This window comes from Salmo salar, chromosome ssa01 (genome assembly GCF_905237065.1).
Source record: "Salmo salar chromosome ssa01, Ssal_v3.1, whole genome shotgun sequence".
Classification (NCBI taxonomy): Eukaryota; Metazoa; Chordata; class Actinopteri; order Salmoniformes; family Salmonidae; genus Salmo; species Salmo salar.
The window spans coordinates 143396870-143416294 of NC_059442.1; the positions used below are offsets into that span (position 1 = coordinate 143396870).

The 19425-nt window shown below is 41.3% G+C and overlaps 1 protein-coding gene across 11 annotated transcripts in view; it reads right to left on the bottom strand.

The window, feature by feature from the left end:
• Window positions 1–19425, bottom strand: part of ank1b (ankyrin 1, erythrocytic b) — a 111379-nt gene that overhangs the window by 35683 nt on the left and 56271 nt on the right. For 7 of the 11 annotated variants that reach the window (XM_045691524.1, XM_045691521.1, XM_045691523.1 and 4 more), the window contains exon 2: window positions 3953–4051. The exons of 3 other annotated variants lie outside the window; for them this stretch is intronic. In XM_045691524.1, coding sequence (XP_045547480.1) covers window positions 3953–4051 — 99 coding nt within the window. Of the gene's footprint in view, window positions 1–3952; window positions 4052–19425 lie in introns of those variants that run through there. One more of the 11 variants, XM_045691555.1, reaches the window with a different exon arrangement.

A 19425-nucleotide genomic window follows, 5' to 3' on the forward strand; every position in this document is an offset into this window, starting at 1 on the left:
AAAAAAAAACAATTGAATCAATTTTAGAATAAAGCTGTAACGTAACAAAATGTGGAAAAAGTCCAGGGGTCTGAATACTTTCCAAAGGCACTGTATTTACACTTGATATGTTTACAAAATTTAATTTAACTAGGTAAGTCAATTAAGAACAAATTCTTATTTACAATGACAGCCTACCCTGGCCAAACCCTAACGACGCTAGGCCAATTGGGATACAGTCTGGAATCTAACTAGGGTATGTAGTGAAACATCTAGCGCTGAGACACAGTGCTCTAGACCACCACGCCACCTTCAGGACCTCAAGATGACATGTTGGGTTTGAAGCTGCAATGTTCAGTTCCCAAGCCAGGGCTCTTAACCTCTGCGCCACCATGGAAGCATTCTCACATACTAATTTTTCAGTATATAGCCATGGCAGTATGGTCAATCAGGAAATACATGCTTCCTTTTGTTTTGTCTTCTTAGACATACCCAGGGAAATACTGGTAACTGGGTTATCCACCATCATTTTACCCATCCTCTTTATATGCTGCGTACTTCTGGGCCCATATTTACAAGGTATGCAAGACTATGAGTGCTGATCTACGATAACTTTTGCTTTTCAGATAATGACAAATAAGACAGGGAGGACCATATCAAGCGTCTCAAAGTAGGAATTATATTGGATGCCTTTCGGGCTGGATTTATGAATCTGGATGAAATAAAGACATCCTCTCTTTTAGTAGATTATATCAGGGCCTCAATTTCATCGGGTTTTTTTCTCTCCAAAAGAAACATGGTTAAAGAATATGTCAGATTAAACCTGCAATCTTCAGCTCTGCAGTCAGATCATTAACCCTTTGTGCCAGCAATGGATAATCAAATCAAATCAAAGTTTATTTGTCACGTGCGCTGAATACAACAGATGTAGACCTTTCAGTGAAATGCTAACTTACAGGCTCTAACCAACAGTGCAAAAAAGGTATTAGGTGAACAATAGGTAAGTAAAGAAATAAAAACAACAGTAAAAAGACAGTGAAAAATAACAGTAGCGAGGCTATATACAGGCACCGGTTACTCAGGCTGATTGAGGTAGTATGTACATGTAGGTATGGTTAAAGTGACTATGCATATATGATAAACAGAGAGTAGCAGTAGCGTAAAAGAGGGGTTGGCGGGTGGTGGGTGGCGGGACAGAATGCAGATAGCCTGGTTAGCCAATGTGCGGGGGCACTGGTTGGTCGGGTCTACTAAGGAAGTATGAACTGAATGTATAGTTAAAGTGACTATGCATATATGATAAACAGAGAGTAGCAGCAGCGTAAAAGAGGGGTTGGGGTGGGGGGGCACACAATGCAAATAGTCCGGGTAGCCATTTGATTACCTGTTCAGGAGTCTTATGGCTTGGGGGTAAAAACTGTTGAGAAGCCTTTTTGTCCTAGACTTGGCACTCAGGTACCACTTGCCATGCGGTAGTAGAGAGAACAGTCCATGACTGGGGTCGCTGGGGTCTTTGACAATTTCTAGGGCCTTCCTCTGACACTGCCTGGTATAGAGGTCCTGGATGGCAGGCAGCTTAGCCCCAGTGATGTACTGGGAAATACGCACTACCCTCTGTAGTGCCTTGCGGTCGGAGGCAGAGCAGTTGCCGTACCAGGCAGTGATGCAACCAGTCAGGATGCTCTCGATGTTGCAGCTATAGAACCTTTTGAGGATTTGAGGTCACATGCCAAATTTTTTTAGTTTCCTGAGGGGGAATAGGCGTTGTCATGCCCTCTTCATGACTGTCTTGGTGTGTTTGGACCATTCTAGTTTGTTGGTGATGTGGACACCAAGGAACTTGAAGCTCTCAACCTGCTCCACTACAGCCCCGTCGATGAAAAGGGGGGCGTGCTCGGTCCTCCTTTTCCTGTAGTCCACAATCATCTCCTTAGTCTTGGTTACGTTGAGGGATAGGTTGTTATTCTGGCACCACCCGGCCAGGTCTCTGACCTCCTCCCTATAGGCTGTCTCGTCATTGTCGTTGATCACTGTGGCATTGTGGGAGGGTTTCAGGTGAATCAGATCACAGAACACAATTTTTGAGTTATTAAAATGTTCCCATCCTCTTCATATGCTGCATACTTATAACACTGTGTTAAAATGTCCTATGGATGAAATAATGTGCAGATTGCCAACATATGAAATGTAAAAAATATGGTTGTTTTTGTTCAAATGTCCTTCGAATTAAATTAAAATGCTCTGTGTCTACAGTATATCACCTTGTAGGGCCTACAATACAGTACTCAAATGCGAATTGCCATTACATCTGGAGAGAAATATAATGGGGATGTATTCCATTATGCTTTAAGGAGCTACAAATTTGCATGCTGAGAATGTTGTGGTAATATTCTGTAAAAATGGAATATATAATTTTCTAAATGTTCTTTAAATGTTCTGAGGACCACCAACAAGATATAATGTATATTGCGTGAGCGTCATTGGAATATTATTTTAAACTAAAACAAATACTGTACACTATGAACGTCAGAAAAACTGACTTTTTTGGAAATTGTGGAACATTATGCAACATTGTGGGAATGTCCTCTGCAACTATCGTCAATATCACAATAATATTCTTGCAACATTAAGGGAATGTTCTGTGCAACGTAACTTAAATGAATGTCATCACAACTGTTTTGGGAACCTACAATATCTCTTGTATTGTATCCACACTGTTCCCACAACCTAATTAAATGTTCTGGGAACCTTTAAAGATTTCCGAAAGGCTTTTCTGTCAACATTCTTGTAATGTCAAATTAATGTTTTTTGCACCGTGATACAAACATTATCTGAATGTACTGTAGTGTTTTGGGAATCCATCTGTTCTCATCTCCCCACAATGTTCACACAACCTAATGAAACATTCTTGGAACCTTTAAAGAACAGACAGAATGTGTTCTGGGAACGTTCTTGTAACATCAAGTGAAAGTTTTTTGTACCCTAAAAGAAACATTGTAGAATCATCTGCACAACTGGCAGTTTTTGTGTTTTGGGAACATATCTTTTGTGATGTCCCCACAATGTTCTCACCAGACTGTTCCCACAACCTAATGAAACATTCTGGGAACCTTTAAAGAACAGATTAAATGTGTTCTAGGAACATTCTCGCAACATCAGGTGAATGTTTTATACAAACATTATAATCATCAGCACAACTGGACAGTTTTTGGGTAATGAAAACATTTGCTGCGAACTAACAATTATTCTAGGAACTTTTACAGAACCAATTTTGGTTTGCTGGGAAAACATTTATTACTTGGAGAACTTTGGGGGAACTTTGGGAGAATGTTCTGTGGGGGTTGTTTCAGATGTTGTGTACAACATTATAGTGAACGTTAGGAGAATAATCCAAGAATATTTAATTTAAAACATTTTTTGAAAAAAAATGCAGTCATCAAAACATTCTCTGATAAACCCTAACTAGAACGTAATAGGAATCTTAGCTAATGTTCTGGGAATGTTTCCGGTTTGCTTGGCACACTCATAAAGAGTTATAAAACAGACATACATAAAGAGTGTCCACGTACGGTTTACCTAGGGATGAGGCTTATTTATTAGATAGCACAAGGGGCCTCCAAGAACACACAAATGTGCACCAAATAAACACCACATACTCTTGCACACCCACAGTGAAAAGAATTGTCCACCAAACAAACATAAAGACAAACAAGTACTACAGAAAAGGAGATAAAGAGAAGAAAGCGGTGAAAATAGATACATGGTGTTGCAAAGAACCACCAAACCTAACTATAATGCCCAGACACATCACAACAACACACACGTACAGAGAGCTCAAGAAGCCACAAGAGATCACGAGAGGAAGATCCCAAAGAAGAAGCAACGACACAAACCACGACTACATAGAGCTGCCATAGAGATATATAGAGAGAAAGTGTTGAAGTATACAGCGTGTGTATCGGATGATATTTACTCTGTCATCATAGTACCATATTCCCCGTGCTCGATTGGCCGACCTCTCAGAGCTCACACTACTGTCCTGATGGACAAGCCAGCGCTGAACCACATGAGCCTAGAAGACACATCAACACAAAGACAAGGCCTGTTAATGTGACACACATACAGGTACACACACACATACATACAAACAGATACCGTACGCAGACTGCATGACATATACTACATGTTAGTCTTGAAGACTCTTGATGAAGTCAAAGCCTTTTACTTTAATGTGATATACTGACATGTAAAAACACACATAATAAGAACTAACACACTCAAACACAATAATAAAGTACACATGTACCATACCAGCTGACACAAGAATGAGTCTGAGGACACAGAGATGAAGCTTGTATGGAAATATAAATAAAACACACATTCATCTTTGTACATAACACATCTAAATCTAAAGGATAAAAGCATATATATATTTTTTATATTCAAATGATGTTGATGTAAAAGGCATACACTTCCAAATACTGTGTACAGCACACACACACACACACACACAATCCTACAACAAGACCACCTATTTTGTAACACAAAGAAAGAAACCAATAGACATCCATAAGCCTGGAAGACTCCCTACAAGAGACACAAAACATGCTAATGTAATCCATGCACCTTGGCAAAAAAATAACTAAATAACACAATCACACAACCAAAAAACACACCAAGCAATCATGAAGACACAGTCACACGCTGTACAAGATGCAGCCAAACGTAGGGTGGCTTTAGGAAAACATTAATGCACACTCAAAGGCAAGTAGCCTAAAATGAGCATGAAAATATAAATATAACCACTGGAACAGGGCCCGTATCCACAAAACATCTCAGAGTAGGAGTGCTGATCAAATATTATATGGACAGGTGGAGACCTGATCCTAGATCAGCACTCCTACTCTGAGATGCTTTGTGGATATGGGCCCAGGAGTCTCCAGGACCCCACTGGCCATTGATGCGGCAAATTTAATGAACCAAGACTACAACAGCAGACAGCAGGTATTCACAAACAGGGGTACAACAATGCCGTCGGGGGTCGCCAAATAAAAATGTGATTCACATTTTTGTTTGTATTATAATAATAATAATTGGGAAAAAAAATAAATTTTTTTTCTTCACATTTTCAAACCGTACATTTCTGTTTTCCAACGGGGCTATATATTTGGGTGAGATTTTTTTCTCACCTGAGAAGCCTCGTTTCACTGCCCAAAATAAAATGAATCTACTGAATCTACTGTTCAGCAAAATCACAACACAATGTCAAATACAGGTAGCCTAGTCAAATAATTAAAATCCAATCACATTAACTGTTACTCTCTCGCGGGAAATCTTCACTCTTGCGCAGATATTTAAAAACGAAACATGACAATTTGAAAAATAAGCCATGGGAGATTTTTGAGCGAGAATAAAGATGACTTTCGAGTAGTAAGACATGAATAAAAGCAACAGATACCATTAATAAGAAGGGGCTAGATGTGTCTTATATGGTGAGCTACCGAGTGGCTAGGACAGGCAGGCCCCATACTATTGTGGAGGACGTAATTCTTCCTGCTGCCGCAGATATAGCTGGTACAATGCTGGGGGAAAAGGCCCAAAAAAACTATACAGACAATGTCTTCATCAAACAACACTGTTTCACGATGCATCAGTGACATAGCAGGAGATGTTTTGAATAAATCACATACAAGCCAGTGAATTATGTGCATTACAGTTGGATGAGTCAACAGACGTGGCGGGCCTGGCACAGCTCCTGGTATATGTCCGTTACGTTTATGGAGGGTCAACTAAGGAAGACATCCTCTTCTGCAAACCACTGGAAAACCAGGACAACGTGAGAGGATATTTTTTAAGTACTGGACAGCTTTGCAACATCAAATGGACTTTGGTGGTCAAGATGTGTTGGTATCTGTACTGATGACACAAAAGGCATGACAGGGAGACATAGTGGAGTGGTAACGGGCGTGCAAGCAGGTGCTCCCGACGCCACTTTATTATTTAAAAATATATATATATATATATTCACCTTTATTTAACCAGGTAGGCCAGTTGAGAACAAGTTCTCAATTACAACTGCGACCTGGCCAAGATAAAGCAAAGCAGTGTGACAAAAACAACATCACAGAGTTACACATGGGATAAACAAACGTACAGTCAACAACACAATAGAAAATCTGTATAAAGTGTGTGCAAATGAATTAAGGAGGTAAGGCAATAAATAGGCCATAGTGGCAAAATAATTACTATTTAGCAATTAACCCCGGAGTGACAGATGTGCAGATGAGGATGTGCAATTAGAAATACTGGTGTGCAAAAGAGCGGAATTAAAAAAATAAAAAAAATATGGGGATGAGGTAAGTAGTTGGTTGGATGGGCTATTTACAGATGAGCTGTGTACAGCTGCAGCGATCGGTAAGCTGCTCTGACAGCTGATGCTTGAAGTTAGTGAGGCAGATATAAGTCTCCAACTTCAGTGATTTTTGCAATTTGTTCCAGTCATTGGCAGCAGAGAACTGGAAGGAAAGGTGGCCAAAGTAGGAGTTGGCTTTGGGGATGACCAGTGAAACATACCTGCTGGAGCGCGAGCTACGGGTGGGTGTTGCTATGGTGACCAGTGAGCTGAGATAAGGCGGAGCTTTACCTAGCAAAGACTTATAGACGACCTGGAGCCAATGGGTTTGGCGACGAATATGTAGCGAGGACCAGCCAACGAGAGCATACAGGTTGCAATTGTGGGTAGTATATGGGGCTTTGGTGACAAAACGGATGGCACTGTGATAGACCGCATCCAATTTGCTGAGTAGAGTGTTGGAGGCTAATTTGTAAATGCCAAGGGAATGCCATCCACAGAGAGGCTCTTGCTGCCAAGGGAATGTCTGACGGCTTAAAAGACGTTTTGGACACTACAGTGAAAATGGTTAACTTTGTTAAAGCAAGGCCCCTGAACTCTCGTGTATTTTCTGCATTATGCAATGATATGGGCAGTGACCATGTAACGCTTTTACAACATGCACTGCTTATCAAGGGGCAAAGTATTGACACGTTTTTTTTTTTTTAATTGAGAGACGAGCTTAAAGTTTTCTTTACTGACCATAATTTACACTTGCCTGACCGTTTGCATGATGATGAGTTTCTCACATGACTGGCCTATCTGGGTGATGTTTTTTTTCTCACCTGAATGATCTGAATCTAGGATTACAGGGATTCTCCGCAACTATATTCAATGTGCGCGTCAAAATGTAGGCTATGATTAAGAAGTTGGAGCTCTTTTCTGTCTGCATCAATTAACAAGGACAACACACAGGTCTTTCCATCATTGTATGATTTTTTTTGTGTGCAAATGAACTCAAGCTTACGGACAATGTCAAATGTGATATAGCGAAACACCTGAGTGAGCTGGGTGCGCAATTACGCAGGTACTTTCCCGAAACGGACGACACAAACAACTGGATTCGTTATCCCTTTCATGCCCTGCCTCCAGTCCACTTACCGATGTCTGAACAAGGGAGCCTCATCGAAATTGCAACAAGCGGTTCTGTGAAAATGTAAATGAATCAGAAGCCACTGCAAGATTTATGGATAGGGCTGCGCTCAGAGTTTTTGCCTTGGCAAATGGCGCTGTTAAGACACTGAAACCCTTTGCAACCACGAACCTATGTAAGAGTGGATTCTCAGCCCTCACTAGCATGAAAACTAAATACAGGCACAGAAAGTGTGTGGAAAATGATTTAAGAGTGAGACTCTCTCCAATACAACCCAACATTGCCAAGTTACAGTGAGGGAAAAAAGTATTTGATCCCCTACTGATTTTGTACGTTTGCACATTGACAAAGAAATGATCAGTCTAAAATTTTAATGGTAGGTTTATTTGAACAGTGAGAGACAAAATAACAACAAAAAAATCCAGAAAAACGCAAGTAAAAAATGTTATAAATTGATTTGCATTTTAATGAGGAAAATAAGTATTTGACCCCTCTGCAAAACATGACTTAGTACTTGGTGGCAAAACCCTTGTTGGCAATCACAGAGGTCACACGTTTCTTGTAGTTGGCCACCAGGTTTGCACACATCTCAGGAGGGATTTTGTCCCACTCCTCTTTGGAGATCTTCTCCAAGTCATTAAGGTTTCGAGGCTGACGTTTGGCAACTCAAACCTTCAGCTCCCTCCACAGATTTTCTATGGGATTAAGGTCTGGAGACTGGCTAGGCCACTCCAGGACCTTAATGTGCTTCTTCTTGAGCCACTCCTTTGTTGCCTTGGCCGTGTGTTTTGGGTCATTGTCATGCTGGAATACCCATCCACGACCCATTTTCAATGCCCTGGATGAGGGAAGGAGGTTCTCACCCAAGATTTGACGGTACATGGCCCTGCCCATCGTCCCTTTGATGCGGTGAAGTTGTCCTGTCCCTTTAGCAGAAAAACACCCCCAAAGCATAATGTTTCCACCTCCATGTTTGACGGTGGAGATGGTGTTCTTGGGGTCATAGGCAGCATTCCTCCTCCTCCAAACACGGCGAGTTGAGTTGATGTCAAAGAGCTCCATTTTGGTCTCATCTGACCACAACACTTTCACCCAGTTGTCCTCTGAATCATTCAGATGTTCATTGGCAAACTTCAGACGGGCATGTATATGTGCTTTCTTAAGCAGGGGGACCTTGCGAGCGCTGCAGGATTTCAGTCCTTCACGGCGTAGTGTGTTACCAATTGTTTTCTTGGTGACTATGGTCCCAGCTGCCTTGAGATCATTGACAAGATCCTCCCGTGTATTTCTGGGCTGATTCCTTACCATTCTCATGATCATTGCAACTCCACGAGGTGAGATCTTGCATGGAGCCCCAGGCCGAGGGATAGTTCTTTTGTGTTTCTTCCATTTGCGAATAATCGCACCAACTGTTGTCCCCTTCTCATCAAGCTGCTTGGCGATGGTCTTGTAGCCCATTCCAGCCTTGTGTAGGTCTACAATCCTGTCCCTGACATCCTTGGAGAGCTCTTTGGTCTTGGCCATGGTGGAGAGTTTGGAATCTGATTGATTGATTGCTTCTGTGGACAGGTGTCTTTTATACAGGTAACAAACTGAGATTAGGAGCACTCCCTTTAAGAGTGTGCTCCTAATCTCAGCTTGTTACCTATATAAAAGACACCTGGGAGCCAGAAATCTTTCTGATTGAGAGGGGGTCAAATACTTATTTCCCTCATTAAAATGCAAATCAATTTATAAAGTTTTTGACATGCGTTTTTCTGGATTTTTTGTTGTTGTTATTCTGTCTCTCACTGTTCAAATAAACCTACCATTAAAATTATAGACTCATCATTTCTTTGTCAGTGGGCAAACGTACAAAATCAGCAGGGGATCAAATACTTTTTTCCCTCACTGTATGTGCATCCTTTCAAGCACACCCTCCTCATTAACCTGTGGTGAGTTATTCACAATTTCTTATGAACAAAGAACGTGTTATATGTAAGATTGCTAAATAAAGAGCAAAATGATTGATTATTATTATATTATTATTTGTGCCCTGGTCCTATAAGAGCTCTTTGTCACTTCCCACGAGCCGGGTTGTGACAAAAACTCACACTCTTTCTTATGTTTAACAAATATATCGTATAGTGTGTGTGTGGCAGGCTTACAATGATGGCAAAAAACAACATTTGAGAGTGAGCTGACCCTGGTGCTAGAGGGGGTATGCAGCTGGAGGTTGAATGTTTGAAGGGGTACGGGACTATAAAAAGTTTGGGAACCACTGGCATACAGGAATGACACACACCATCAAAACAGGACGGTTACTAATAATAAGAAAATGGCAGCAGCAGCTCCAACATGGAGGCCGGGTCTAACGTGACAAAGACAGGCAGAAGATATCACAGCCCATGAGGACTGGAGTTCTGCTCCACTAAGCTACAGCCAACCGAGTGACTACAGAGCCAAACACACAGGGTGACGGCACGCTAACACTCATTTCAACTAAAGACTACACAAACACAGACACATTTTAGCCAAAACACACGAACACAAAAACAAAGTGCTATATCCAAATAAAAGCTATGCCACAATAAATCTACAGAAATGCCGCTTGGCAAAAAAAGATGACTACAATTACACACTTATTTAAACACATTGCATTCAAAGACTAAATACTCCACAATATGTGAATAAATACATTATTAGGAACAAGCTCCATGACATACAATCACAGCAGGGTAACTGAAGAAGAGGAGTTGGAAACTGATATGTTACAGAAACTGGAAAATTATTTTGTACACTGTAAATATATTTGGTCATTGTAGCTGTTTCTAGAATGTTAAGAGTCATTATTTATTTTTCTAAAGGTAAGAGTCATGTGTTTCCTTGGTCAGTCGCTGGAGCCATACCAGTGTGGAGCATCCCCCACTGCTATACAATCTCCTGTGGGGGAGTCAAAACTGTCCATTCAGCAAGTTTAGCCTACTAATCATACATTTCAAAATGATAGGAAAAGTTCAGCAATGTGGTAGCCAAAACAAATCTTTAAACACTGTCTCGGTCTGGGATGTCAAAACACATTGACAGAAGAGCGGTTAGAAGTCGTTACTGTAGCGACAGCACCTGTCACTGGTGATTTAGATTCAGAAACGTGTCCTCACTTCACTTACAAAGACTTCCTCACCAAATTCAATTAAGAGTTCCACTTTATATTTAAACTTCTGGTACTATAGAGTTAGTTCAGAAAAGGTACAATTGAGATAAGTAGATTGACTTTCAACATCTGAGACAGACCTTTTATATGTATTCCTCTCACATCTAGCCTATTGTCAGCAGCAAATCTTCAACAGGAACCTGAGAGGAGCATGCTAGGATAAAATGGATTAGAGAAGAACACAGACAGCAGTGAACACGTCTTTGGAATTCAGTAACACAGAGGTAACTGGTTCTCAGGTCAAGAATTTAGATGCTTTAAAATAGATGGACATGCTCCAGCTTCTCTCAGCTCAGTTCCACTTAGGCAGCAGAGAGAGGGGGACATGCAGACAGACAAAACTCTTAAGGCAGACGCCACTCCACCTTAATCTCCACCGACGAGGCATAGTGGAGAGGGCCATTCAATTAGGGAATCAGCCAAACCATAATGATTCCAGGATGAGGTTGGAGGTACTGTAGGTTGTTGACTGGGATGTGTTATATGATTGATGTACTGGTACGTTGTCCCTGTTCAAACCCAGGTCTGGCACGTTTTCATAATCTGTGAAAGCTGTGAATGTTCTGCCATGTAGTAGCATGCATGCACAAATTCACACACAAATACTTCCCCTGAAGACACACACAACACATACCCACACCAAAAATAGCTGCACAGACCTCATGCAGTGTTAACGTAACCCTCCTGGGTTTACTCAAAGACCCACTTCCATGAGCAAGACGCAGACCGACACACACACACACACACACACACACACACACACACACACACACACACACACACACACACACACACACACAATGATGAGGCTCAGTTGTTAGCAGTAGATGGGGCGATGAGGTTTTGAATGGTGGCAGTCTCATCGGTCCCTGGACAGTCAGGCTTAGCTACAGCACAGAAGCCTATGGGAGCTCAGCAGTAGAAGAAGGAAACAGAGAAACACATCCTGTGAAAACAATTGTTGGATCTGGAAGGTCATTGTGTTCTGCTCAGCTATAAATATACTAGACTCTATAATTATCACCACTGTTCTTATCTGGTCTGGCTCCTCATGTCATTCTTCACTCATTCCATTCACATTTCTAGTTCCTTTCATCATGAGACGTCTAATTGAAAAACATCACCTACTAGTGTCCTCTCTGCATCTCTCTCTATTCCTATGCTGGTAAATGGCATGGAGATAGGTATTTTCTGCAAATGGTGTGCTGTGTACAAATTTTTTACCTTGGATTTGTTACGTCTTACACTTTTGTTTTAGGAGCTAATTTCCCAGAAAGCATTGCATCCCATCTGCATGACTGGCAAGATGGAGTCGTGGCCTAGAGATTGAGAAATCAATCACTAGCCCAGGAGGCGCTCAAGAGTGGGAGTTTATCAAATATTGATGGAGGATATGGGTGTTGGAATGAGGCACTCAAACACAAACACACACAGACATGCAGGTATATATACATTACACAGTCATACACACTTACACGGACACACACACACACACACACACACACACACACACACACACACACACACACACACACACACACACACACACACACACACACACACACACACACACACACACACACACAGACTCCCATATGTTAACCTAGAAGCAACATGCAGTAAAAGCACAGTTAAGACACATATAACCAACTATTTGAAGATGAAGAGGAGCACGCCAAAAAGCCACAAAATTCCTCCCTCCTCATGAATAAGTAATGAGACATCAAAATAAGGAGCTTCATGTTGTCTCCTCTCCCTCCTGTGCTAAAACGGAGGCCCTGAAATATTTATAGTTTCTGTCAGGCCACTGCCTCTGCGCTCCATTACAATCAAAGCATACTCTATCTTACGTTTATCTCTCACTCTCCTTCTCTCTCTGTCTTAACACAGTCACATACATACATACTATGGCACATGCTAGGAGCAGGTGCTAGGAGGAGTGGAAGTCTGTGTGTCTGAGAGTCGTGTGGCAGCAAGTTCTATAAAGAGCACTCAGCACCACACGGTCAATGACTCCATCAGCTCCCACAGGCCCAATACACCATCACTGTGACAGGGAGAGGAGGAGAGAGGGAGTGAGAGAGGGAGGGGGAGGGCGAGGAGAAGAGAGGCAGAAGGAAAGGACAGAAGGGGGATGGATAAGGTAGAGGGGAGGAGGACGGAAGAGCACAGAAAGGTAGTGACAGGAGGAGGGGAGAGAGGGAGGTGTTAGCAGTTGATATTCTTTAATAACACAGACCCCAAATCAAATCAGGGGGAGGAAAATAGGTTTATTCAAAGAGGATGAATCAAAGATTTTATGCTGAGAGCTAGATGGTCGTTCCTTCCCTGTCCTCAGTGATTCTCCCCTCAATGATTCTCTCCTGTGATTCTATCCACAGAACAAAGGGACAGGATGTAGTTTTATAACCCAGCCCTAGCCTGTGGTTGACCAATTAGAATTCCTTGCAATAAAACTGGGAAATGGCCAAATAACAAGTATCCTAAATCAGGCTCAATGCCTAGACAAATTCCTCCCATGTCTCTGACCCATTGATCAATAATTCCCTATTACAGAAAAAAACACTATTTCTATTGATTGTTAGTTCTCTATTGACTTTCGTCCTCTGTCTTTAGTACTGTTTTAACCTCTCGTCTTCTGTCTCTGCGGTTTGTATTTATCTTCTAAATATTCTTATACTCTGCCCTAGATCATTTAAAAAATAAATATACTTAAAATGTATTTTTTAGAAAACAATAGAAAACATGAAAAAATAGACAGTATAAAAAACATTAGCTGTAAGCATAAAATCACTAATATTAAAACACCTTGCATTTCTATAAAACACAAAGGGCATATTGTACTTCCTGTTACAATAAGAAATAGACTTAAAAAATGTATAGAAAATAAGTATTAAAAGGTGTAATGATGATGTCCTTTACAATTCCCACCACATCCTGTATTAGGAGGAAACTCACACAAAAATAATATTCAATCGTACTATTGGCAAGGTAATCATTCACCATGTCCTTTAAAAGTGACCAGCTCTTCCACACTGGTATCAGTCCCACATAGATAACTATTAGAAATGATGTTCTGGCAGTCTGCCGGTAGTGAGGAATTCTTCTTCTGTTCCATGGGTTAAGGACTTTTCTAATGAAAACTTCACCGGTGATCTTGTATCATTTCAGGTAGAGTCCTTGGTTCAAGGGATATTGCTTCAGCTTCAGACTGTAGATTCTCATAACCTGTAATGAAGGAAACAAAAAAGTGAAAGTAACATGTCCTGGTTTCAAGATAAATTAATATTTCACATAGATTTCGCTAATTAAGCATGCCCCGATTTTCAGGAAAAAGTTGGACATTTCACCTAGATATCCCTAATATGATGACTGCGGTGTACAACATAGAAGCTTATCAGCTTCTGATCATCTTACTATGCTTCTTCACCTGAGATTGGACCCTGATTGCTAATCAATCAGTTCTTTATTCTCCAGGCTCCGCTTTGTCATCAAAATAGACAACCCTGCAATGAGTGACATGTATCCATCGTGATTTTCCCTGGACTTTTACTGCTGACCTCGTTATGAGCTAAACTTGATAAGGACCTTTCCATTTTGGCCCTAATGTCTCTGTTACATATTTTTTTACCATCACCCACTGGTACTACGTCATGTCCCCCCTCTGAAGTTATTCCCCACGCCTCTTTAACTTGTCTGTCTGCTTCCCCTACTGCATTAGAGAGTTGTATAAAATAATTAAGCATTGTGTCCCTCAAAGTGAACGTCTGCTTTTCTCAAATCTAAGGTGCCTGGTACTATCACATTGTCCATTGTAGTAACTTCCCATGCCCAGCCTGCCTTCCTCACACCCCCCTCCACAATGCTTGAACCATCTGTGTATAAGATAAACTCAGGGTTTTCAAACGGATGACTCTTAATAAACCCATCAGAAAGCTGATCCAAAACAACTCACAACAGTCATGTTCAAGTAATGTGGTATCTGGAGGAAGCATCAGAGTAGCTGGATTACATGGTGTGCCACGTTGTATGATGACGTTAGGAGCCTACACTACTTTAGTAGCGTCCATAGCTTCTTTGCTAGCACACTGGTTCCATATCCAAAGTTCCACACTCATTTCTCTTCGTAGTCCAAATAGCATGGTTCTGAACTGTAGATTCCTGCAGTTGCCTAATTTGCCACGTCACCTTCCCTTCAGAAATGTTCAGTGTAGAGTCAAGTTGCATAATAACATCAAGGCCTAAAATAGGTTGTTCAAGTGAGCCCATCCACACCCCTGCATCAATCTTCAATGGACCAATAGAAACTGATAATGGTTTGGTCTGTTTCATATCTGTCCCCCCCCACTCCTGTTGCTCTCATCTTCTTGCCCGTGTACTGAGGACATATATGTTTTGCATTAGATATGGGCAATACAGTGACTTCAGCACCCGTATCTACTAAATAATCTACTGCAAAGTTGTTAACCATCATGTTCACATATATTCCACATATATTCCATCCGATTTCATATGTACACCCGCTGAGATGGGATGTAAGAGGGGGTCTATTAGTTTCCCTCCACAGCATCCAGCAAACTCTGCTGCTGAGCTGGAGAGAGCTTCTTACATTTCTGCGTCAGCATTGTATCATTGGGGCTGTTGTCCTGTATCCATTTTCCCTTAGAAGGACCCTGCTTCTCCTGGCCATTCCTCATAAGAACACATTTTCTTTTCCGACAGTCTTCTTGCCAGTGACCAGAAATCCAGCAATAATGACATTCACCAGATTTATCTTCTGCTGAACAAATAATGTTGTTGATTTCATTCGAAACCTGCACAACTCTGATAACAGCTGGTTTATTATGTTGATTGATGTCTCTGTCCAGTCGTGACAACCTGTCAATTAAGTCGCCATAGTTTTATCTCTCCCAGTCATTAGTTGTGGAAACATTTTTTTGTTGCAAATCATCATGTATGGATTGCATCAGCTGATGAGTGATTGCCTCCATTTTTGGAGGAATTGAGTGTATCTTCATCTTCCATGTCAGGTAACCCACTGTGTCTAACCACCTCTGCTCTAAACCTTTCTTCAATTCAACAAACGGTTATTTCGGTTTTTGAACACATTTGGTATCTCTCCCCAATTGGTGGTTGCATTGATCAGACCCTTAAGGAAAACATGTATGGCTCTCCATCCATCAGCCACATCTTGCTCTTCACCACCCACAGCTCTATAAACCTTTTCTTCATGTACACCATGTTCACGGTTGTTCAAAACAAAGGCTAGTAACTGTAACCCATCATAAGGTTGTAGATTGTAGAGTTTCTTATAACGCTTCAAATGGTCCCACGTTTTCATAGCCACTTCTAGGGGATGTTTCAAAGTTTTTGACCATTCATCCAACTGTTTTGGAGATGCTGATTTGTGTGATTACTGTCACCGGAGGTTTGTCTTTACTACCTTTTACAGACTGTGTTCTGGTTGGCCTAAGACATCATTCGTCACCGCTGTCAGAATCTGTTGACCCAAAGCCAGGCAGTGCTGACCAGATGCTTGAAACCTGATCTGCCTGCTTAACTTAGCCTGAGGATATATTAAGGGAACAAAGAGTCCACAGGTGGAGGTCAAGTCTGTTTTTACAACCCTTGCCTGTAATTGTTGAATTTCTTCTTTCAAGATTTTGATCTGTTCACCAAGAGCTTTCAAACTATCCTCATCTCTCTGCAATGTCCTGTCATGATTCTCTTGTTTCCTTACTTTGGCTAAAACAGTTAAAGACCATTGTGTCTTTGTCAAGGAATTAGACATTCTCTGTATTTTTCCCCAAGCTTTTTGTATATCAGATAGATTCCATATTCCATCTTTGTCAACAATGACGGAATATTTATTTATTATCTCTTGCCTACTCTTCTCTACTTTGAAATGGTTCTTCAAATCACTAGACAGTGAATTTAAAATCTGTTTCATGCTCACATCCGGAGGATATCACGTCCTGACCAGTAAAAGGGGTTACTTGACATTATAGTATGGTCAGGGCGTGGCAGGGGGTGTTTGTTTTGTGTGTTTTGGTGTTTTTGAGTTTTGTTCTATGTTTTCAATATCTATGGTAAAATTCTAGTTTTCTATTTCTATGTTGGTTTTTGGGCATGACCTCCAATTAGAGGAAGCTGGTTGTAGTTGTCTCTAATTGGAGGCCATATTTAGTTGATGTTGTTTCACTTGTGTTTTGTGGGTGGTTATTTTCTGTATAGTCTGGATGCCTTATGGAACTGTTTTTCGTCGTTTGTTTATTTTGTTTAAGTGTTTTCATCGAATAAATGAGGTATGAGCACTTTACCCGCTGCGCCTTGGTCCTATCCTTATGACACCCATGACATATATATATATATATATATACACACACACACACACGTGTGTATTTAACCCCTTTTGAGGACTCAAACCTCTTCTAGAACACAAATTGTCTCTGTAGGACCTGGCTACCAATAAAACGTATGTTCACTTCAAAAAACTTGTTGAAGGCTTACATTAACCACACGTGTAAAAATTGCTACTCAACTAGCAAGTCACTTCTATGCAACAAGGTTTCACAAAAAGAAAGGAGTCTAACCTTTTAATAGAGGGCTTGAACCCCTATAATAGAAAGCAAAGCTGTAAGAGGACTCAAACCACTAACTGAGCAAACAAAGGACTAAAATCTATAACAGAGAACAAAGGACTTGAACCTTATGCATCACAGATATATATCACTCATTGCATGCACTAATTTTAACCTGATTTGGTTCTTGTAAAATGATATTGGTCTAGACTCACCCAGCAATTATGCCATCAATCAGGAGATTAAGAGTTGACTCCCCAAAGTGGGTTGTGCTCAGCCTTCTCTCTTTCTTCTGGAGCAACACACAGTTGATACGTTTTCTCTTGTTGTTCAGACCAATTCATCCGGGTCACGGCACCAAATGTTAGAAATGGAAGTTATTCTTTAACACAGACCCCAAAGCAAATCAGGTGGAGGAAAATAGGTTTATTCAGATAGGATAAATCATAGATGTTATGCTGAGAGGTAGATGGTTGTTCCTTCTCTGTCCTCTGTGATTCTCCTCTCAGGGATTCTCTCCTGTGATTCTATCCACAGAACAAAGGGACAGGATGTAGTTTATAACCCAGCCCTAGCCTGTGGTTGTCCAATTAGAATTCCTTGCAATAAAACTGGGCCAATGGCCAAATAACAAGTATCCTAATTCAGGCTCGATGCCTAGACAAATTCCTCCCATGTCTCTGACCCATTGATCAATATTTCCCTATAACAGAAAGAACACTATTTCCATTGATCGTTAGTACTCTGACTTTCGTCCTCTGTCTTTATTTCTGTATTGACCTCTCGTCCTCTGTCTTTGCGTTGTGTATTTATCTAATAAATATTCTTATAGACGGAAGAAGCAGAGCTAGCAAGAGGGAGTGGGAGGGGAGGTAAATAGACAAGATATGGAGATGGGGGAGCTAAACAGTTGGAGATGTGGGATAAAGGGAGAGAGAGAGAGAGGGGTCAAGTGAAAGTGCTGATGACAGAGAAGGAAACTAAAGGAGAGGAACATAAGAGAGAGAGAGGGGAAAGGAAAGAGATAGAGAGGATATTTTGTTGTGTCAGAGGACACAAGGCAAGGGCAAGGTAAATCCTTAAAAACATTACTATCATGGCTTGTCTCTCTGAAACAAACTAGAGGACAGCCAGGGCCAATTTTTACATCCCTTACATCAATGAAATTGGGACAAGATATAATAAGGTTTCTTTTCCATCGTTGTGAGTGGGAATAACTCCACTCACTTATTTCTGACAGTTTGAGCTGGTGAGGAGGGCGGTAAGACAACTTTGCCTGACATGCCATCAATAATGAAGAGGTCATGGTAATATATGAGCCCTCCTTTCTCTCTCCTGTCCTACCGAGTCTTTTCCCTTCATACAAACTGACACACACACAAGAGAGAATAAAGTAGACGGCATCGGTCAAAATCGTGATTTATGACACTATGTCCGGATGACGCGTACATGCCCAAACAAGGGCATCCGGTCAAGACATCCTGGCGGGAAGGTGTCACGTGGTTAGGGCCATATAGTTGCATCCTGTTCTGTCACGTGTTAGAGTGTGTGTTATTTTATGTCTATATTGCATCTATTCCTTTGAAGTTGTCATGATGATTGATGTGTAGGGACCTCGTTGAACTGGGGGGGTTGTGTTTGAACATTTCAAAGAGGATGGCCCCACACCCCACCTATTTTATTGCTCTTAGGGTTGTTGTCTATGAAGTAGGAATGTCCGGGGGGGACTGTGTTGGCGGCAGACGCCTTATAAATAAGACCCAGCACAACACATGCGGCCCCAGAACACTAAACAAGATTTTAAAAATAAACATGGATTTTGTGATCAGTGGCAAAGCAGTGATGACCGTAACAACGGAAGCAGGACCGCGGCTGAAACATAGAGAAAAGACCAAGTATAAAGCAACAAGATACGATGCGCCAAAAAAGAGGTTTCTAAGTGTGTATAGAACCCAAATACCGCCCGCAACTGCCCTGAAAGATCAAGTGATGATGTCTAATGGACAGCATCGGGGGTATCAGTTTCATTACCAGGCCTGTAGAGTGAAACTCTATACCGTAGCCGAAGGTGAAGAATATACAGACCAGACTTTAGGAGTGGACTACGGGGTTGAAGACTGGTCGGCTTTTCGCAAGGTTGTGTGTCCCGAACTGAGAGTTATCACCAAGGGGTATAGCTTGTTCACGG